The 22,325-nt window shown below is 42.0% G+C and overlaps 1 protein-coding gene across 1 annotated transcript in view; it reads left to right on the forward strand.

Annotated features, from left to right (window-relative positions):
- The window catches only part of dachc (dachshund c), an 89,338-nt gene that overhangs the window by 61,284 nt on the left and 5,729 nt on the right, over window positions 1-22,325 (forward strand). Inside the window, exons 7-8 of the mRNA XM_067441488.1 lie at window positions 9,323-9,468; window positions 9,584-9,731. Coding sequence (XP_067297589.1) covers window positions 9,323-9,468; window positions 9,584-9,731 — 294 coding nt within the window. The remainder of the gene's footprint in view (window positions 1-9,322; window positions 9,469-9,583; window positions 9,732-22,325) is intronic.

Consider the following 22,325-nt stretch of genomic DNA (forward strand, 5'->3'; position numbering starts at 1 on the left):
TATTTTCCCCCATCTAGTGGTGTAAAGGTATATAACCATCCAGTGAATAATAGTTTCTGCTCCTCTCAATTTCGATTTCGTTTCAACTCCTACGGTGGCCGATTTAGTCATGGCTTTCAGTTCGACCTCTTCGGTGAGTGTTGCTTCAACTCAAGTGATGAGATCATTTTTGAAAACTATTATAATTTGCAGTTATTTAATTTACCAAATGATCTATGATCAAATGAATCTATGTAAAATGAATAACAGTTTTACGTTTTCGTTATTTTTAACCAGTTCATTGCTAACATCAGCTATCAGGTTCCCAGACGAATGCAAGCTCTTAGTAAAGTAAATTTTATCAGTGCTATCGTTATTCTGTATATTGTACAACACCACTAGCGTAAGGCAAACAAATTATAATGCAATTAAAATATTAATCTCATGTCATAGAACACGGATTTATGTTATAAGGTAAACAATACTTTTTCATCATTGACGCGAGGAAAACTATCCTAGATGGCGTTCTAGTGTTATGCACAGCACACCATGATATAATTAGCCAAGCAACAATAAAACTTCCAATATACACAAATAGGCTGTATTAATATTACCTGTCGAGAAGAAAGCAGGCAACGTCGGCGTTCTTTTTAAAATCGTTGCTCCTCATGAGCTCTTTCCATCTTGGAAAGGCCACTCCAATATTTACTTTTGTCTTGTTGATTTGCCTGTCGCGTTGCCGTCTTAATTCTCTTTTCCGCTTCCCTTAGGCAACTCTGATACATATTCCGCAATGTTACTAGGTCCCCGACCCGGGTCGAATTCGGTAATCAATTCCGGGACGTGGTTGCTTTCACACAGAAGGCGACCCGGCAATGTTCCGGGAATATTGCGGGTCCGATGTGCAGTGTGAAAGGGGCTTAAGAGAGATCCTCCATCATCATATAGCAGCCTCAAGCAATCCCCCTCTTCACATTCGACACAGTGCCATCTAGTGTAAAAACGCGAAAAGCGAAGCTTGAATTTACGGGTATGTCCCTCTTTGGCAAATGTACTTTCAAGATGGAGGAGCAACATGGCGACCGCCATCCGACCCCTCAACACGTATGTAGTTTCAATGGTATATTATAAAATTACGAGAATGCATTATTACTTGAAAGAAGTAAATATACATTAATGAGCACATATATTTTTGAAAGAACTAAGTGATTTTAGCTAAGAATAAACTAAAAAAGTTACACAGTGTAGCTTTAAGTGCAGCAGAAATGTTGTAACCTTGGCCAGATCTGTGCCTTGCCACAATTCTGTCTCTGAGCTCTTCAGGCAGTTCCTTTGACCTCATTTGCTCTGACATGCACTGTGAGCTGTAAGGTCTTTCCTAATCAAGTCCAATCAGTACAATTAAACACAGCTGGACTCAAATAAAGGTGTAGAACCATCTCAACGATGATCCGAAGAAATTAACTTAAATGATTTTAGCAAATGTCTGCAATATAACAAAGAGTGAACTCATTTTGGCGTATACAGAGAGATCGGGCTCTAATGATTTGTTCAAAAATCAAACTGATACATGAGTTGAAGTGATTCAACTGAATCAGTTCTCCGGTCACATAAGTTAACAACTCACTAGAGGGGATCAATAATGATCAGTGAATAGTTACTTAATTGAGATCCAGTTCTCACACAAATCTATCATATGGCTTCAGAACATTTATGTATAGTAGAAGTTGTTTGTTTTGATTATTTTATAGTACTTTTTATGCATACTGTTTGAAGCTTAAAAGCTCCAAATCATATTCTTTGCAACTTATAACCTGTATGGAATTATTTACTCTCACATCCAGGCCAAAGACGTCAGTTCACATGATAATGCCATAGAATAGTGCAGTGAAATAATTAAAGGTACAATCCGTCTGGTGAAACCTGCAGTTAAGTGCTTTGGTCAAGGGAACAATGGTGATTGCACATGCCTTGCTCTTTGGTGGGATCATACCAGCATCCTTTTTAACCTGAGCATTAAAGTTCACCCAAAAATGAAAATTAGATGTTTATCTGCTTACCCACAAGGGCATCCGAGATGTAGGTGTGTTTGTTTCTTCAGCAGAACACAAAATTATATAGATTCCTCATTATTGCCTGCGCAGATCGGATTTATTATAACATAAATAATGTTTGGTTGCTTGCAGAAACCAATCGTTTCGTGTCTTAAGAGATCATTATGTCGCCACGAGCCACAGGGTTTAAAATGGAAAAAAATTTGTTTTTTACTCTCATAGTGACTCATAGAAATAGACCCCACTGACATGCATTATACGAACAACGGTTGGAGTTAAAAATCTTCATTTGTGTTCTACTGAAGAAAAAAACACACCCACATCTTGGATGCCCTAGGGGTAAGCAGATAAGCATTAAATTTGTTTCATTTTTGGGTGAACTATCACTTTAACACTTACATCACACCACAACACATGTATTAAACAAAAACTTTTAACATTACAGAATGTACAGTTGACTGTAGTCAATCTTAAGTTTTTCTTTTGAAACAGTCCTGCTGATTATAAGACAACTGTTACAGCAGTACAATAATTTTGAACTTCCGTGCCCTACCCTACAGTATGTAATTGTAATGCCAGTGCCATATGGCAGTTCAGTATTATGCTAATATATCATCTGTGTTAGAACAGAAAGTCACCTTTCTCTGGCTTCCCTGCTGACATTTTTTATTAGCATACACAGGGCTAGTTATTACCACTACAGAACTATGGATACCTGCGTAAACCCCATGCTTTAATACAGCCCTACAAAACGAACAGAGCCCATCTGGTCTCACTGTGCAAATGTATTAAAACAGCTTTGATAGGTACAATAGTGCCCTAGGCTGAAGAAAGAATCTTATAGTTTTAATTTATTTTACTGGAGAAAACCTGCATAGGTGTAGATATGAAAAAAATTTATCTGGGCTAGTTTGTATACATAATATCGTTCCACAATTATTATTTTTTTACTTTTTATTATTATTATTATTATTATTATTATTATTATTATTATTATTATTATTATTATTATTACTTTAATATTATCTTTATCTTTATTTCAAAAATATTATTTACCATTACTGAATCAACCTAAATACATCAATGTATACTAAAAAACAAATTTATATGGGTTAAATCAGGGAAAAATAGCTTTTTTAGGTAACAGTTGATGCTCCCGCCAGATTCTGTCCCGCTCTCACCCACTCCCACAAAAATATGTTACCTTCTCCCGCTCCTGTCTGCAACATTCATGTTTTTTCCTGCTTCTGCCCGCAAAAGCCTGTATAAAAGTATAAATTGATTTTTTTTAATATATGTCCATGAAACAGTTTCAAGTAATTTAACTTAAAAGCAAGTGCAGGCAGGGTTTGGCGTGGCAGAATGTGTGCTACCTTAATAATTCCTTAAAAGCTATCATCTCGATCTCACAAAGCTCCGTTATCAATAAAGCTGACTGCACAATGAATCTTCCATAATGTCTACACATTCTTTGTTATAATTGAGCGTTGAGTGAATTCTATATTAAATGTATCTGATTGGCCATTGCCTTCTAGAAATCAACACATATGTCCGTGATGCTTATAACATGTTAACAAAAACATGTTATAAAAATAAACTCTTTTTTTATTTCTTGTTGCATTTGTGCAATAGATGAATAACAATGTATTTAGTGGAAGTCCCGCGAATAGTTTATTCTCCCGCAAACTCCACACACAAAAATACCTTACCGCCCGTACAACGCACTCGGTCATCAAATCTAGTCCTGCGCCACACTCTATTGCTTTGGGTTCCGTGGGAGTGCAGGTTTCTAGTGCCTAGTCATTTAATGAGTCATGGGTGCGTTTTGGCCATAACGTGCAATAAACCAATCAGAGTCTCATCTCTCATTACCATTTTAAAGCTATTTGCGCTTGCACCATGGCGGATTCGTGAGAGGAAAGACTGAACGCTTCTCCAGAGAGGAATTTATTTTTAATATCTAAACATGTTTGTGTGCTGCTGTGCGTCCTTCTGTGTGTAACAAGCAGACTGTACGTGCGTTGTGCATTCACCTATAGGCGCATATTACTAACTCGCCCTTTAAATAACACAAAAAAAGCAACGCGCCAACAATGCGCCTAATACATAGACTGTAAAAAAAATATGGACGTAATGGCCATGACGTCAACCATAGGATTCTGAAGAGCAGTTCTGAAGCGTAAAGTAGGGTTGAGCTGGCTGTTGCCATCTTGGCAGCGCTTCATCAGGCGTCACTCCCTGATAACTGACAATGGGCAAAGAGGCCGGATGTGGCTGGAGCTGAGGTGACGTGATGACTAACAGACAGCAGATAAATGGCTATCCCCCTGTCACTCCAAGTGGCCACACCCTTAAAGGCGTCATGAACTGGCTTTTTTTTTTTTTTTATACGGTTATCTGAGGTCAGCTAATGACATTTGTGTGGTTTTTACATTCAAAAACATCATAACTAATAAGTAATAGGCTATTTTCTACACTGGTTTAGAGGCTGTCTTCTGAACACTGGGTTTTGATGGGCATGCCGCAAAGGAGACTTGAAAGTTAACGCCCACAGCTAGGATTAGATAAGATTTGCATATTTAATGAGCTTTAGTTCCGCTGTCATATCTATCCCTCTGTCAGTTCAGTTCACATGAGGGAGAGATTATTTTGAAAACGGCAACTGCAAATTGTCAAACAAACACAATGATTTGTTTCTCATCCACCCCCAATTGTATTACATGGCCTGCACGATCGGTCGATATAAGCGCAAACAATGTGCACGCACACACATACACACACACACATGCGCACCAAGATCAAGAAAGAATTTCTGCCGACGGGTGTATGTTTTGGTAGCCCGTCTGGTACAGCCCCGGGACTAGTACTATTACATATAAAAAAGATGTTTTACTCACATAAGTTTGTTGCACCATTCCTGTCAGATCCAATATAGAAGTCACAACATTGTGTCTGCAAATCCAGCACTTGAGACTTGTTTACAAACGATTTCGCAGTGAAATGAAGCGATTGCGAACACTCATACGATCTTCCCCACGTGAGCTGGAACTTCATTAAAAATAAATGAAGTATCACACATTCCTAATATATGATCGAAGGAAGCTTATGCAGCGACTGTGTTCTTCAATATCTTGCTATCTTCTTCCACATTGTTATTGCTGCTAGCTAGTGATCCGAACAGCTTCATGAGGCGGTGGGCGGGGCTACTGAATTACACGTTCTGTAGAGGTGTGTGTTTCGTCCCACGATGACGTAATGATGAAGCTCACCATCGTTTTCTGGGCCTGGTGTCTATAAAAGCTTTTCTTTGGGACGTTTTCAGCTCTGAAACTTACAGGATTATCTTATATTATCATGACCCTTTTATATTTCAAAAGCTAAAGGGAAAGTTGATTTCTCAATTCATCACCCCTTTAATTATGCAGAACTCTAAGGCTTTATATAATGTAAATGAATGAGTTATAAATAAATAAAAATCACCACCCTCACAGTTGTCATGAAGGGCAAAATTAACTGTATAGACCAAAACCACTATTTGTATAGGCTGTAAACATGTTTTTTTCTGCTGTAAAGTTGGGCATTTTAACAGTGGGCTCAATGAGATTCTGCTCCCTTTTGGAGCCTGTCCCTAGCGGCCAGTCGATGAAATGCAGTTTAAGTTACTTCTGTACTGGTTTCAAGAGAAACTGGGGGAGATAGCCGCTTGGCCTGAGCACACCTTATTTTCAGACCAGCACGCCCTTGGGCAAACAGATGGGTGCGAGTGCATTTGCTATTTAAACAACCTGTTGCTGGCCGTAAAAATTATAACTGCGTCAGTTAAACTGTAAATCTCACAACTTGTTATTCTACAACTTGTTATGATTTGGAATTCCACATGTTAAACATTATGGCAGCAGCTATTTACATGTTCACACCAGGTATAAATAGCAACAAATAGCATCTTGTTTACAATAAGTGCCAATTGTGATAAATGCTATTCAAACTAAGAATAATAACAATGCTGTTCAAAAGTTTAGGGTCAGTAAGATTTTTTTTTAAAGAAATTAATACTTTTATTCAGCAATGATGCATTAAATTGATCTAAAGTGACGGCACAAAATAAATAAATAAATAAATGCTGTTCTTTTAAAAGTTCTATTTATTAAAATACCGTTCAAATGTATTATGGCTTCCTTGAGCTACACAGCTATTTTCTACTGTGTGATGATAGTAAGAAATGCTTGAGCATTGAATCTGCAGTCACATTTTGTATTAGGTGTCCTTAACATAAAATAGGTGTATTTACATAAAAAATAAGTTAACTTATTGTGTTCATATTGTATTGCAAAACACTTTTGCTGCTATTGAGATGGGTATCGACCACAAACTTTTGAATTATAACAGACATAACATACTATTTGTACTCAAGTAAAAAAAAAAAAAAAAAATTCTAAGCAATGATGGGCAGAGATATTACAAATATGCAAGGTTTGCTGTTTGCAAAGTGTAAATGGTTACACTTTCTTTTAAGGTGGTGGTTACATTTACACACACGGTAACGTAGTACACAACTTACTCAAACTGAGTAAAATACTGTAGCTACATGTACTTACATAGTTAGTTTAGTATAGTTAGGTTTAGGGTTAGTTACTTGTAATTATGCATTGTTTACTGTTATTACAATAGTAAGTACACGCAGTACTATTTAATCACGTCAGCTTAAAATAAACTGTTACCATAAACAGGCTACTGCCGACGGTTATTTCTAGCTAATACAGCAAAGTTCTAAATGTAAATGACGTAGTACTGAAATTTAGACAGTAATTTTCCACCAAATTAAGATAAAAATCAAATTTAAATATTAAATGGTGTGTGATTCATGAAGATTATAATCTAAGGCGCATTAAAGATTAAGATCAAATTGGTAAAGTGGCAGAGATGAGAGGAGTAAGATGAAATTGGCCAATCGAGAAACACTCTGGTGTTTCTGTTAGTTCTGGATAGCAGCAGGCCCCATAGTCCATACATTAGCAAACTCTTTGAAGTGAGTGACAATGACAAGATCAAGGCTTTCGGCCTGATCAAAAACATTTCTTGGTGCTCTGTATCTTAAAGCCTCTCCCTGTGCTTTAAGTGCTAGTCTTTGGTAAGCGTTCCCAGGTTTTTCTTCGTTCTAAGCCTTATGATGACCATGAGATTGTTGGGTAAGGACACATTGTAACGGAGAAGTTTTTCAATATTGTCACAAGGGATACACAGGAAAAAAGTGTGTTTGCTAAATACATCTTATGAGAATCCTTTATATCTCAGCAGTCTAGGTTACAAACAAAATTTGTTTTATAACCGATATTATTAGTCACAGGTCTTGAATTATCAGGAATATGTTACAGTCATATTTTTTAAGCCTTATGAATGTCATAATACAGCTGTGACTTAACCTGAGATCCGTTAGATAGCGGGAGTATTTGCTGTGGCACAAGTTAAATGAGATTTACTTTCCTTAACTGAACCAGAACCAGTGTGCAATGTCTTATTGAAACTAAGTTGATTTAACTGAAGACATCACTTTTTTCTCAGCAAATGAATGGGCTGACATTTGGAGTCCATTAGAAACAAAGTAGCTCTAATGTGGAACGACCTTGAATCCTTATGACACTAGCCATCTGTCCTCGAGACTCACTGAGCACTGGATATGAAAATGTGGGGTATTTCATAGTGTGATTTTTGCAAAAGAAGGAGTCTAAAAACAATTGAGAGGGCTAGTCTGTAGTTGGACCATCAGCTTCACCCATTACATCCAATGAGGGGGAACTGGACGTAAAGCTTCACCCATTGGCTTTGCAGTGAGCAGCCTTTTTTTTAAAAGAGCTTGTGACTAAACCTCTTAACTCCATTGGACTCATTTGTTGTCGGTAAAACTTTACAACTCCGCTCCACCTCCATCGTGAATAAAGTGCTGCGCACATACTGGACCGCCTCTGATTGTTTGTAATGCAAGGGTAAATAAAGAACTGTTATGGAGGCTAATGTTTGAGGAGCAGAGAAGAGTGTCTTCATCTATCATTTGTTGTTTAGTCAAAGCTTGTGCATCATTGTCTTTAATAACATGGGAGTTTGGCCAAATGACAGATAAAAAAAACTGAGCACACACATAGCTACTTAAAACTTTATAATCTGTTAGTTGATGAAATCAGAATGTGATGTACTTATTGCCTCAGTTGCGGCAGTACAGTTATAGACAAAACATACGTCTCAAATTCTCAGAAATTTGCTGGGCAAAAACCTGGTCCATTTGAGCTTGATTTTGGTCAAATATTAATAATATAATCACACATGCAACTGTCTGACCATATATTAAGGCACAATATCAACGTTGGCAACTCTGTGTTTAATTATTTAAAAATGCATTGTTTTTGGAGAAATGAGGTTTCCGCCTGACAGCAACCATATCTGAAACAATGTAGGACGAGGAAAGGTCCCCTTGTGGAAAAATGATTGGGAGAATTTATAACACAGGTTGATATGGTGGTTTAATAACTGTCCCACCTTTCCATTAAAATAAATAATTGTTTCACTTTTTTAACCCAGTCTGAAGAAAATACTGTTTATTGGCATGCTTTGAGCTGAGGAACTAAAATTTCTAATCACTTTTGATTGAAAATGTATTTAATAAAAAATATACTAAGACTTTAAACACATTGAAATAACAATTAGCAAAAAAGTCTCTGAAAGGCAATACAACTTAAAAAGTCTTTATGCTCACCAAGGCTGCATTTATTTGATGAAAATGCAATATAAACAGTACAGAGCCCCTAAAGGGACATGGTGATATTAAATGGGAGGAATAAAATATATTTCAATGCTTTTCGCATTTTCTCGCAAAAGCTCTCAATACCTCTGCATTCCCTTGTAAAATGTTTGCAATCTCTCGGAAGAGAACGCAAACATTTTTGGAGCGCATGCAAAGTTTCTCTGGGGAACGCAAAACATTTCCAAGAGGATGCAAAAGTATTGATTTAAAAGTATCCCATCTCATTACCCCCACCCATGTCCCATTAGGGGCGCCGAAAAAACAGAATATTGTAAAATATTATTACAATTTAAAATAACTATTATCTATTTTAATATATTTTAAAATGTAATGTATTCCTGTGATTGCAGGTATTAATTACTGACCCAAACTTAAACATTAGTGTATGTAATAAAAATGTATTTCAAGTTTTGTTTTATTTCCTTTGTGATGAGAAATTTAAAAAAGTTGTATTGCTAAAATATGGTTATTAATTTGCTGTGTTCTCTTGTGATAGAAGAGAATGTCCTTTGCACGCCCACATCCCGAGACAGCTATGAGAGAGTGTCTCATTCCGGGCCGACTTTACCCCCAGGATTCCCTGCTCCGCTGCTCTTTCCTGAGGGCCTGTCCTCCATAGAAACCCTCCTCACCAACATACAGGTATAAAAAGCTAATAAAAATATATACATTTCAGTAGTTTGGAAAAAACATTGGAGTAAAGATTCACCCTGCTAAGTGTATAGCTCAAATTTCAAACCCATTTCCTCTTTTCCAGGGTCTGTTAAAGGTGGCTATTGATAATGCACGGACGCAGGAGAAGCAGGTGCAGCTGGAGCGCACAGAGCTGAAGATGGAGCTGTACAGGGAGAGAGAACTACGCGAGACGCTGGAGAGGCAGCTCTGCGCCGAGCAGAAAAACAGAGGTGAATAGCTGATCTGAGATCAGTCTGCAGACAATGCTCTGTTTAAAGGGTTAGGTCACTCAAAAATGAAATTGATGTCATTAATGACTCATCGTAATGTCGTTCCACACCTGTAAGACCTCCGTTCTTCTTCGGAACACAGTTGAAGATAGTTTATATTTAGTTATTCGAACGTTATGATTCATCGTATTGATTCATGATTCGGATTGCCTATGTCACGATTTCAGCATTCAGCATGATTTCAGCAGTTTGGCAAACGATCCGAATCATGAATCAATCCGCTGATTCATAACCGTTCAAATCTTTATTTGAGGATTGAAAACAAACCCGGAAAAGAAGACAATGCTGAATAAAGTCGTAGTTTTTTGTTAATTTTTAATTATGTATATGTAATACGTAAAATCCAGGCATGGTCTCATGCTTCCCCAGACTCGCTCGCTCCTCCCACGTCTCTTGCTCGTCCACCTAGCCACATGCTTATACATAGTTTATAATGTCATTCTGACAGTCATGGTCACTATAAACAGTTGTTGTACTTCAAGAGCCATGTACATTTATACTTCTGTGTTCCAATAGCATACAGGTTTGGATTGACATGAGGGTGAACAATAGCTTGAAAAGCCAGACCCACATCAAGATGTTTGGTCTGGAAACTCACTATTGACAGGGCTCAATCCGAGGAGCGGGATAAACGGTTGTCTTTCAAACTCCCTCTGCACAGCGTGCACGCAATCAGATAGTGCTACAACCAACCAGAGCAACGAAGGTGAAGCAGAGCTCGTTGACAGATTAAACTTTCGTCGTATCCGGTCGGCAAAACTCAGAGAAAAGCTTAACTCCAAGTCTTTCAGAGTCGCGGTCAGAGCTGATTCGAAAGACCGCCATTCGCCAGTTTCTGTGTTTACTAGAAGCATGCAAGCGCCACTCGGCCGTCATTATGTTAAGCCCCGCCTACCGACTTTATACACGATGTGATTGGCCCGACCAGAGTTTGCCGTTTACAGCTCAGAAGTGTATTGAGAGTTGCTAGATGACACTCGCGGCAGATTAGATTTGCTGCCACTAGGGTGCGTCTAGATTTCTTGGCTAAGTGAACAAACGATTCACTTTCGGTGAATTGTCCCTTTAAGGTTTGAAATATGTTGATTTTTTCATAAGATTTTTTTGGTCACACATTATATTAGATGTCCCTTACCGCTATTAACTTACATACAATTGTTTTGAGGTACAATGTACTTACGGGTAATTAAGGTTTATGGGTGGGTTAAGGGAAGGGTGAACAGTGTAGTTGCAATTACAGAAATTAAAAACATGTACACAAAAGTGCATTGTATTAAATTATTAATTAAAATGTTAGTAGTAGTTAAAGACACTTCATATAAAGTGGGACATTTTGTCAGATCTACTATTTAAACAAAATTTAGGGAAAAATAATAACAAAAAACATAACAAATGGGAAATATATCACAGAGCAGGAATGTTTCAAGGTTGATATATTTCCTAAACCAGATAATTCAACAGATTAATAACAGATAACCTTTCTACAACAACAAAGTTAGTTTAAATGGTGTGACTCAAAAATGTAATGTTTATGAATGTCATGTCATGTGGTGTGATCCAATATATATATATATATATATATATATATATATATATATATATATATATATATATATATATATATGCAACACCTTGACAACATACATTCTCATGTGCATCATGCCTGACTGATGATTGACAAGACATCTGCAAGATAAGCTGATGTGAAGTTGTAGTGATTCCACTCAAAATAAGGATTTAACAGGAAAAAACAGGAACTGTTTTGTGTTTTCACAGTTGAGGTCATATGGGTATTATAAGTAGAGTTCATATTCAGTTACATGTAATGTTGTCTGCCCACATCACAAAATCAAGTAAAACAGGTTCTCGCATCCAACTGTCCAGCACTTGATCTTTCATATCATGTTTACTAACAAATAAATTTACTCTCAATTTAATCTCTCAATCTTCTGTTTTCCAGAATGTACGTAAAATCGTAGTCTACATAAATTAGAAACCTTTGAGGCAGCCGTCATAAAACGGCTGAATCATTAAAGAAGGTGACAGGGCAACATGCACCATTAATGAATGTTGTTTAATTAGAGAGCCCCTCATCTCGTATTCTCCTGTCGCCCGCATTGTGCTCCAGCTAGTCATGTTACTGCAGATTCAGCACTTTCCTTCAGCCACACACACACATATACAGACACAGAGAATTACCCTTTGTAATTACAAGTACATATTATGATATTAGTGTGAATGATTTATTATCAGCGTAAACAGAATTGCTGTGTTAATATTCGCCGCATCACATTTGATGAGGATAATGAATCTCCTGCATAATTCATCAAATCAACCGGCTCTTCCATTAGGGAGAGATGTCTTTATATTCCAGCCAACTGACTTGGAGTCAGTTTCTGTGTTTTATACCCAGTGTGGTCAGAGAAAGATTAAGAAGAGGAAGGTTAGTCTTAGATCACTCACCGAAGAAAGGCTCACAGCTATCAGACAGAAAGTGGGTTTTTTTTCTGCTGACTGCACCGTCTGAATTAAGCTCTTGCTGCAAACTGGAAAATTAACATGTTCCACTGGGCTCCAGCCTAGTTTCACATTAGATGTGCATTATATCAGACACAGTATTTAGTGAAAGGCTGAATAAGGGCATGTGGAACAGCTTTTCATGGTTTGCTATAATTACTGTTTGCTGTGATGTGGGATTTGATGTAATAATTTTTCTATTATCCAGTGGCACAAAGTTTTTCCAAAGTCATTTTTCAAAGTTTAATGTTTTACAACAGGTATATAAGATATAGCAGATGTAGGTGCTGGTCATATAATACAAACTTTACACGGACTGATATATTTAAAATGTTAATTTCTTTTAATTTTGATGATTATTATAACTGACAACTAAGGAAAATACCAAATTCAGTATCTCAGAAAAGTAGAATATTACTTAAGACCAATACAAAGAAAGAATTTTTAAAATCTTGGCCAACTGAAAAGTATGAACATGAAAAGTATGAGCATGTACAGCACTCAATTCTTAGTTGGGGCTCTTTTTCCTGAACTACTGCAGCAATGCGGCATGACATGGAGTCGATCAGTCTGTGGCACTGCTCAGGTGTTATGAGAGCCCAGGTTAATCTGATAGTGGCCTTCATCTCTTTTGCATTGTTGGGTCTGGCATATCGCATCTTCCTCTTCACAATATCCCATAGATCTTCTTTTGGGTTAAGGTCAGGTGAGTTTGCAGGCGAATTAAGAACAGCCATGCTCCTTAAACCAGGTACTGGTTGCTTTGGCACTGTGTGCAGGTGCCAAGTCCTCTTGAAAAATGAAATCTGCATCTCCATAAAGTTGGTCAGCAGCAGAAAGCATGAAGTGCTCTTAAACTTTCTGGTTTACGGCAACATTGACCTTGGCCCTCAGAAAACACAGTGGACCAACACCAGCAGAGGACATGACACTCCAAACCATCACTGACTGTGGAAACTACACTGGACCTCAAGCAACGTGAATTGTGTGCCTTTCCTCTCTTCCTTCAGATTCTTAGACCCTGATTATGAAGGAATTGCAAAATTTACTTTCATCAGAGAACAAAACTTTGGACCAGCCAGCAGTCCTTTTTGTCTTTAGCCCAGAAGAGACTCTTTTGACGCTGTCTGTTGTTCAAGAGTGGCTTGACACAAGGAATGCGACAGCTGAAACTCATGTCTTGCATATGTCTGTGCGTAGTAGTTCTTGAAGCACTGACTCCAGCTGCAGTCCACTCTTTGTGAATCTCCCCCCCAGTTTTTTGAATGGGTTTTGTTTCAGAATCCTCTCCAGGATGCGGTTATTCCTGTTGCCTGTACACTTTTTTTTCTACCACATCTTTTCCTTCTCTTTGCCTCTCTATTAATGTGCTTTGACAAAGAGCTCTGTGAACAGCAGGCCTCTTTTGCAATGACCTTTTGTGTCTTGCCCTCCTTGTGCAAGGTGTCAATGGTTGTCTTTTGGACAACTGTCAATTCTGCAGTCTTGCCTATGATAGTGTAGCCTACAGAACTAGACTGAGAGACCATTTAAAGGCCTTTGCAGGTATTTTTAGTCAATTATCTGATAAAAGTGTGGCACCAGGCATCTTCAATATTGAACTTTTTCCCAAAATTCTAATTTTCTGAGATACTGAATTTGGGATTTTCCTTAGTTGTCAGTTATAATCATCACATTGAAAATAAATAAACATTTGAAATATATCAGTATAATGAATTAATATAATATAAAAGTTTCACTTTTTGAATAGAATTAGTTAAACAAACCGACGATATTAGAATTGATGATATTCTAATTATATGACCAGCACCTGTAATATGGAACACACTACCAAAAAAATTGGGGGTCAATTTTTTTATTTAAATTTTTTTTTAATTACATTAATTCAGCATGGATGCATTAAATTGACCAAAAGTGACAGTAATGACAATTATAATTTAAGTCAAATAAATGAAAAATGCTGTTCTTCTGAACTTTTTATTATTCAAAGAATCCTGATAAATATTAAACGGTTAGTTCACCCAAAAATGTACTCACCCTCAAGCCATCCTAGGTGTATATGACATTCTTTTATCATACAAACACAATCAGTTATATTAAAAATGTCATGGCTCTTTTAAGCATTATAAAGGCAGCGACTGTTTGGTCAGTTTTGAAGTCCATAAAAGTACATCTATATCCATCATAACTGCTCCACGCGGCTCCGGGGGGTTAATAAAGGCCTTCTGAAGCCAATCGACCACGGAAAAAGAGCATTTTGATTTGTGAGAGGTATGGGCGCTGCACTTTTTCTGCAAGTTGAAATGGAAGCTGTTTCGCTGGAAGCTTGATAATTTACTTGTTTTTAAGTGTTAAATATGATGGCAAATGCTCGTTTATGGATTTTAAAAATGACCCAACATTCAATGCCATTATTAAGCTTATAAGAGCCAGGACATTTTAATATAACTCTGATTGTGTTCATCTGAAAGAAGAATGTCATATACTCCTAGGATGACTTGAGTGTGAGTAATTAAAACTTTTTGGTGAACTAACCCTTTAAGCATCATAGTTGTTTTTAAAGTCCTTATGAAATAAATTTTTTTATCCTACCCTACACTATTTACTTTGTTAGGACATATTACAGGTCTTAGGGTGAACAATTAATCCGTGCAAGTTAATACGCAGAAAAAAAATTTCCGCTGTAAATCTTTAATCAAAATCAAGTAACTTCTGGAAACAGCTTTCCTTCTCAGATGATGGCAGTTTGACGGCATAAGCTGGGCATACACTCTGCGATTTCTATGCATTTTCAGCAAGGTTACCTACTCACACTGTACGAGTAGATCGCATGCGATGTAAAGCCAAAGCTCACGATTGATGTGCTCTCACTGTGCGATCCGACCGTCGAGCGCATCTTGACTGCTCACACTGTACGGGTGAAAAATGCGCAATAAAACCCCCGTGGCGACGATAGACCATGGTGTATTATAGAGAGGTAAATGCATCAGCTATTGATATCAAGAGGATTTAGAATTTATGTATAAAATTATTATTATTAAGAGTAGGCCTACTTTTATTATTAAATTGATATTACATTAATCCCCCCCCCAACAATAATGCATAATCGACACACTGCATAATAAAATAATAGATAGATTACTCCTCACTATTTAAAAACATTTAGCCCGATTAAACAAGGAATTATAGGTCTATAATTATATGATTATAATGTCAGAACACTGCAATAATAATGTCCGTCTCAATGAAAAGTAAGAGCAGATTTATCTAAAAACAACTTGTTTAACACAAAATGGGCCTACTTCTCTTCTATTTTTTTCTCACAATATGGACCAAAATAGAAATATTAAGAAAATAAAGAAGAAAGAAAAGGCAATAGGCTACGTTATCAGCATGTTGAATTACATTCATCTCTCGTTGTCTGAGAATATGCGCCGAGCTTGTCAGATTTAGCTTTCACTTTCTGTAGTGAATACTTGACTGGGTTTGAGACTGCGTTTAAACTGCGCATTGCGTGATCTCCACTGATTCGCGTTCATGAAGAAAAAGAAAACATTGCAACATGACATTGTGTCAAGATGGACAACGGTTCCCACTTTCCGTCATAATTAGATTAAGTAGGCCTAGGCTAAATATTAATTAATATTAAAAAAATAAAAATAAAATGTGAAAGTAAAACAAGTAGGCTAAATTAATGATCAACTAGCTAAATGAATAAGATGCACTGGATATATACAACACAAACGTCTCAGGTTACGTATGTACACAGGTACTCTCGTAACCGTGTGCGCTTCGGCTTCACACATACGAGACACTTGGTCCTATGGCGTTGTGGGTATAAGCGTTCTCACAGCGTTTCGACGCAGCTCGAGTTCCCCGAAAGGGAACGTCTCAGGTTACGTATGTAACCCTAGTTCCCTGAGGGAACGAGACGCTGCGTCGAAACGCTGTGAGAACGCCTCTGCGTTAATGCGTCGTGAAGCGCCTGTAGAACCATTCCATCGGAAAAAAGATCAATCGTCGGCGTGATGACGTCATCGACCGGAAGCTATAAAACGTCCGTGAAAACAAACAGGAACTAACTTCTGATAAAGCCTGAAGTAAGTGATCACGGACACGCCGGGAGTATGGCAAAGCGACGCAGCGTCTCGTTCCCTCAGGGAACTAGGGTTACATACGTAACCTGAGACGTTCCCTTTCGGGGAACTCGAGCTGCGTCGAAACGCTGTGAGAACGCTTATACCCACAACGCCATAGGACCAAGTGTCTCGTATGTGTGAAGCCGAAGCGCACACGGTTACGAGAGTACCTGTGCCCCAACAGTAGATGCCAGGTCTAGTTCGTAGAACCTGACAAAAGTAATGAAGACGACCAACCAGCCGCGTTACAGATGTCAAGGAGGAAAGCCCCCGACAACAGTGCTTTAGAAGCAGCCATACCCCTGGTAGAATGCGCCCGGGCAGCCAGAGGAGACGGCTGCCCGACCGCCTCATAAGCAAGTGGGATGGCCTCGACCACCCACTTGCTCATTCTCTGCTTAGATACTGGGGCCCCTTCTTAGGGGGCCCGAAACAGACAAACAGCTGATCAGTTTTCCTCCACAGGGCAGCTCTGTGGACATAAGTATCTAGTGCTCTAACAGGGCACAGCAGATTAATCTTTCCTGGTCTGACGTCGTGAAAGGAGGAGGACAGAATGCTTGAAGAGTAATGGGGCCCCGTGGGCTCGTAGGAACCTTGGGGACATAACCCGGCCTGGGATGTAGAAATGCTTTCACCATCCCCGGCGCAAACTCTAGACATGAGGGCCCTACCGACAGGGACTGAATATCTCTTATTCTTTTGAGAGATGAAATAGCCAAATGGCTAAGTCCCATGCTGGGACCCTCAAGTGCATAACAGGCCTCAACCTTAAAGTGCCACGGAGGAAATGTGTAATCAGAGGGTGTCTTCCCAAGACACTCCACCCAAAGGGACGTGGAAGGCACCCAAGGCCACCACGTACACCTTTATTGTGGAGGGGGTCAACCCTGCCGAGAACCTTGCCTGCAGAAACTCCAGCACTGTACCAACCGGGCAGTTAACTGGGTCCCACTGGCGTTCTCTGCACCATGCTGAGAAAAGTTTCCCTTTCAGAGCGTACAGTTTCCTCGTGGACGGAGCTCTGGAGTGAAGGATGGTCTCTACGACCTCGACCGAGAGACCTTCCTCTATGAGCCTAGCCCCCTCAGAGGCCAGGCCCACAGTTTCCACATCTCTGGGCGTGGGTGCAGGAATCTCCCGCCCGCCCGAGAGAGTAGATCCCTCCTGGTCGGAATCTCCATCGGAGAGCCTTCCAGGAAAGATATCAGGTCCGAAAACCATACTCGGGTCGGCCAGTACGGAGCCACTAGAAGTACCTGGGCCCCGTCCCGGCGTACCCTCTCCAGAACTCCTGGAAGCAAGACAATCGGGGGGAAGGCGTACAGAGGTAGCCTCGGCCACTCCTGTACCATGGCATCCAACCCCAGCGGGGCTGGATGGGTCAGAGAAAACCACTGCGGGCAGTGAGAACTCTCCGCCGAAGCAAATAGCTCCCATATACCATCCATAGGAGCTCCACCACTTCTGGGTGGAGTCTCCATTCCCCGGGCCTCGGCCCCTGCCTCGACAGGCTGTCTGCTTCCTGATTCAGGACCCCCGGGATATATACTGCTCTGACTGACAGCAATTTCCCTTGGGCCCACAGGAGGATCCGATGTGCCAATTTGTCCAACGGACGGGACCTCAGACCCCCCTGGTGATTTATATAGGCGACCACCGATGTGTTGTCTGACCTGACTAGCACATGGTGGCCCCTGAGGTCGGGCAGGAACTGTTTCAATGCAAGAAACACTGCGAGCATCTCTAGCCGATTTACGTGCCAGTGCCACTGATGTTCCTGCCATAGACCCTGGGATGAGCGACCACTCATGGTGGCCCCCCCCCCAGCCCGTGAGAGAGGCATCTGTCGTTAGCGTTACGCGACGAACATGAGCCCCTAACACGGGGACCCTGAGATAGAAACCCCGGGTTTTTCCACATGACCAGAGCACGTAGGCATCGCCGCGTGACTGTGATCGTGCGGAGCGGATTTCCCCTCGGGGAGAATCCCTTTGTTTTGAGCCACCACTGCAGTGGCCTCATGTACAGTAGGCCAAGAGGTATTACATTGGACGCTGCTGCCATGAGCCCTAACAGTTTCTGAAACTGTTTCACAGTGACGGCCCGGCCTAGCTTCTGTTCTTTGACTGCTGCCAGGATCGATGCTATGCGTGTTAGCGATAATTGCGCCCGCATTATTACCGAGTCCCAGTTCACACCTAGAAAAGTGGTTCTCTAAGCCGGAGAAAGCACACTCTTCTTGGCGTTCAGCCTCAACCCCAACTTCGACATATGCGCGAGAACAGCATCTCGATGCTGAACCGCCATCTGCTCTGTATTCGCTAGAATCAGCCAGTCGTCGATATACCTCAGTATGCGGATGCCCTGCAGACGCAACGGCGCCAGTTCTGCATCCACACACTTGGTAAATGTGCGGGGTGACAGTGCTAGACCGAAAGGAAGCTAATGTCGGGTGTAAGCCCCATCCTTCTTCGGCACGATGAAGTAACGGCTGTAAAACCCAGACTCCCTGCTGGGAGGGGAAACCCTCTCTATAGCCCCTTTTTGCAGGAGTGTCTGTACTTCCTGTACCATTACAAGAGCCTGCTCCGGGCCCACCTCTGTAGGTAGGACACCGCTGAAAGGAGGTGGCCGACTTTTGAATTGAATGCCGTACCCCCTTTCGATTATCTGCAGGACCCAATGAGATATATTCGATTGACGTTTCCACTCGTCTAGAAAATCTACTAAGGGAACCAGCCTCTCGAGGCTGGCCTCTGGTGTACTTTGAGCAACAAGCACAGTGCCCTGAAGCGGCGGACCGGCAGGGAACGACTGACTTGACTGCTCGGGAGCCCCCCGAAGGGGGAGCGGACCACCCTCGAGTGGCCCGCGGGGACCTTCTGCGCCCCGTCATTGCGGCGGGGTTGGCAGCGCGGCCCCCCAGAGGGCGCTGCAGGACAACGGGTACCGTAGGCAGAGGTAAACACCGTTTCCCTTCGGAGGGGACTACCCTCAGCGTCCTTTTGTTTCTCCTGCCCTCCGAGGAGGGGGCGGGCCACCCTCAGGTGGCCCGCGGAGACCGACTGCGCCCCGGCATTGCGGCGGGGTTGGCAGCGCGGCCCCCAAAGGGTGCCGCAGGGAAAACGGGTACCGTAGGCAGGGGTAAACACCGTTTCCCTACGGGGGGAACCACCCTCAGCGTCCTGGCGCTTCTAGCGTCAGGAACGCTTCGGCGAGGCTTTCTTGGCGATCAGGACTGTCCTCAGATCAGCCCTGCCCTTCGAAGGCCTCTTCTGAGAGCGCCGCCCCTCGTCCCCGCGCTGAGGGGGAGTTCGGGTGGCGACGCTCTGTTTTTGTTTTGCCCTGTGCGAGGCGCTCGTACTCGGCTTGGGCTGCTTGATGTCAGCAGCAGCCCCAGGGACCTGGACCCTGAGAGGGAGAAACTGCTTGAGCGCCACAGCTTGCTTTTTGGACTCCTGGAACCTCTCGGTGACAGTATGGACTGCGTCACCGAAGAGGCCTCCAGGAGAAAGCGGCGCATCCAGCAGAAAAGCTTTCTCCCTCTCTTTGATGTCAGTGGGGTTCAACCATAAGTGCCTCTCCGTGGCCACCAGGGCTGCCATAGAGCGGCCCACACATCTGGCCGTCTCTTTGGTGGCCCGGAGAGCTAAATCGGCAGAAGAACGAAGTTCCGTAATAATATCTCCCCCCACTGCATCGCTACTGTCCAGATCCCTCAGCAGGTCAGCCTGGTATGCCTGCACGATTGCCATAGTGTGCAGGCATGCAGCCGCCTGACCCGCTGCCGAGTACGCTTTGCCCACCAACGCCGACGTTGTTTTTAGAGGTCTGGTGGGCAAAGACGGGGCTTTAAGGGACGATGCCGAGGAAGGCGAGAGATGGCTCACGAGCGTCTCTTCAACCTTTGGCATCGCCCCATACCCATACTGTTTCAGCCCAGCGATGTTACTATAGACCGAAGTCTGTGGGCTGAAAACGCGGTATGATGCCGGTCTCTTCCACGATCTTGCCACCTCAGTGTGCAAGTCGTGAAAGAACGGCAAGCCCCGCCGCTGAGGCTCTGAAGCGCGAGAAGGCAGGAATCTCTCGTCTAATTTACTTGCACGTTTACTTCCTGCCTCGTATCTCTCGGTTGGCCAGTCGATGTTAAGCCTGGCCACCGCTCGCGTCAGAACCTCAACGAGCTCCTCGCATGCAGGGGACTGAAGTGGCGAGTCTTCAGTCTCGATGCTTTCAACGTCCACCTCCTCAGAGCTGGACAGATGAAGCACCGGCGACTCTCTCGGGGGGGAAGAAACCGCCATGCGTGCTTCCATGCCCCGAGAAGAGCCGCTGGATGGTGCAGGTGAGGGCAGAGATAAGGCAGCGCCCGTCTCTAACCCCTCTGCAACATCCAATTGTGATCCCCACGACTGCAGCCTCCGCTCCGCCTCGGCGGCAGCGGGACCAGAGCCGCGGGGAACACGAGCCGAGGCACCCTCCTCAAAGAGTGCCCGGCGGGAGCACAGCGTTCTCAGCGGTAACTTTTCACAATGCTCGCAAGCAGCCCCCTCGAGGGCTGCCTGGGCATGCTGCGCTCCCAAGCAGACTACACAAAGAGAGTGTGTATCCCCACTCGTGATGTAACGTGGGCAGGGATGAACACACCTCTTAAAACTGCTTTCACTCGCCATAATTCTCTATCTATTTTATTTTCTCTTTTCTCTGTTAATATAGGAATATTTAACAAAAAGGGTGGAAAATCTCTGATAATAGACAGACAAAAACACCAAATAGACAGACAGGTTCACACAGATCGCTTGCTGAAGGCTCAGAAGCTAGTTCCTGTTTGTTTTCACGGACGTTTTATAGCTTCCGGTCGATGACGTCATCACGCCGACGATCGATCTTTTTTCCGATGGAATGGTTCTACAGGCGCTTCACGACGCATTAACGCAGAGGCGTTCTCACAGCGTTTCGACGCAGCTCGAGTTCCCCGAAAGGGAACTGGAGGCACAACAGTTTACTTAATTTCTGTTATTTGATAGCTGTCTACATAATTAAAGATCTCCTCTTTTCGTTTTCTTCCTTAATGCTTTAAAAAATTAAATGGTTGAACTTCTGCTTTCGCGCAGGCGCAGTGAGGGGAAATAGGGCAATCAGTTCGTGGCTTTGCTTCAACTGTGCGATAACCTCACGAGGGGCGAGCAGAATTTCTGACATGCCAGAAATTCATCCGACCATTCGATTCCCGATCGTGAGAGGTTTGTCGCCCCTCGTTTCCCCCTGTACACTGCACGAACACCTCGCGACAAACGACGCACGATAAACCTGAAAATCGGCCCTACCCAAAAAAGAGTCGCACGAGTCAGAATTCGGCTCGAAATCGGACGAAAATCGCACAGTGTATGCCGGCTTTAGGTTTGAAAATCCTTAACCACTCCCCTCCAGCCGTTAGTCTGCTACTATGAGCGATCGATGGAGAGGAGGAGCGCTGAGGTAAAACCCCGCCCTCTGTTCAATATTCTGTTTCACTTGGAAATATGTCACAGCACTGAAGAAAACTAATTTGCGTTGTAATTTGCGTTTGGTTGTGCTTCGGGGGTTCAATAGGCAAAGGTGGACTATGGGTCCAATAGCCAAGACTATTTTGACTCAGCTTGTTACCCACTGATAGGCAGCTGCTTTCAAACCCTCCTGTGCTTATTTGCGTTCAAGTTCTGTAGTCTGAAGACCATCAAAATTTTCCAATTACAGCACAGTTTGCAGTGTTGAGCATTGTAGCCAATTGCACTGCAACTGAAGTGATTGACGGTTTCAGTCATTATAAAGGAAGTGCTCTTTGCTTGCTTTCTTTATATAATCTATTCACAATCTGAATATGTTTTTTTTC

The sequence above is a fragment of the Pseudorasbora parva genome, chromosome 4 (assembly GCF_024679245.1).
Source record: "Pseudorasbora parva isolate DD20220531a chromosome 4, ASM2467924v1, whole genome shotgun sequence".
Lineage (NCBI taxonomy): Eukaryota > Metazoa > Chordata > Actinopteri > Cypriniformes > Gobionidae > Pseudorasbora > Pseudorasbora parva.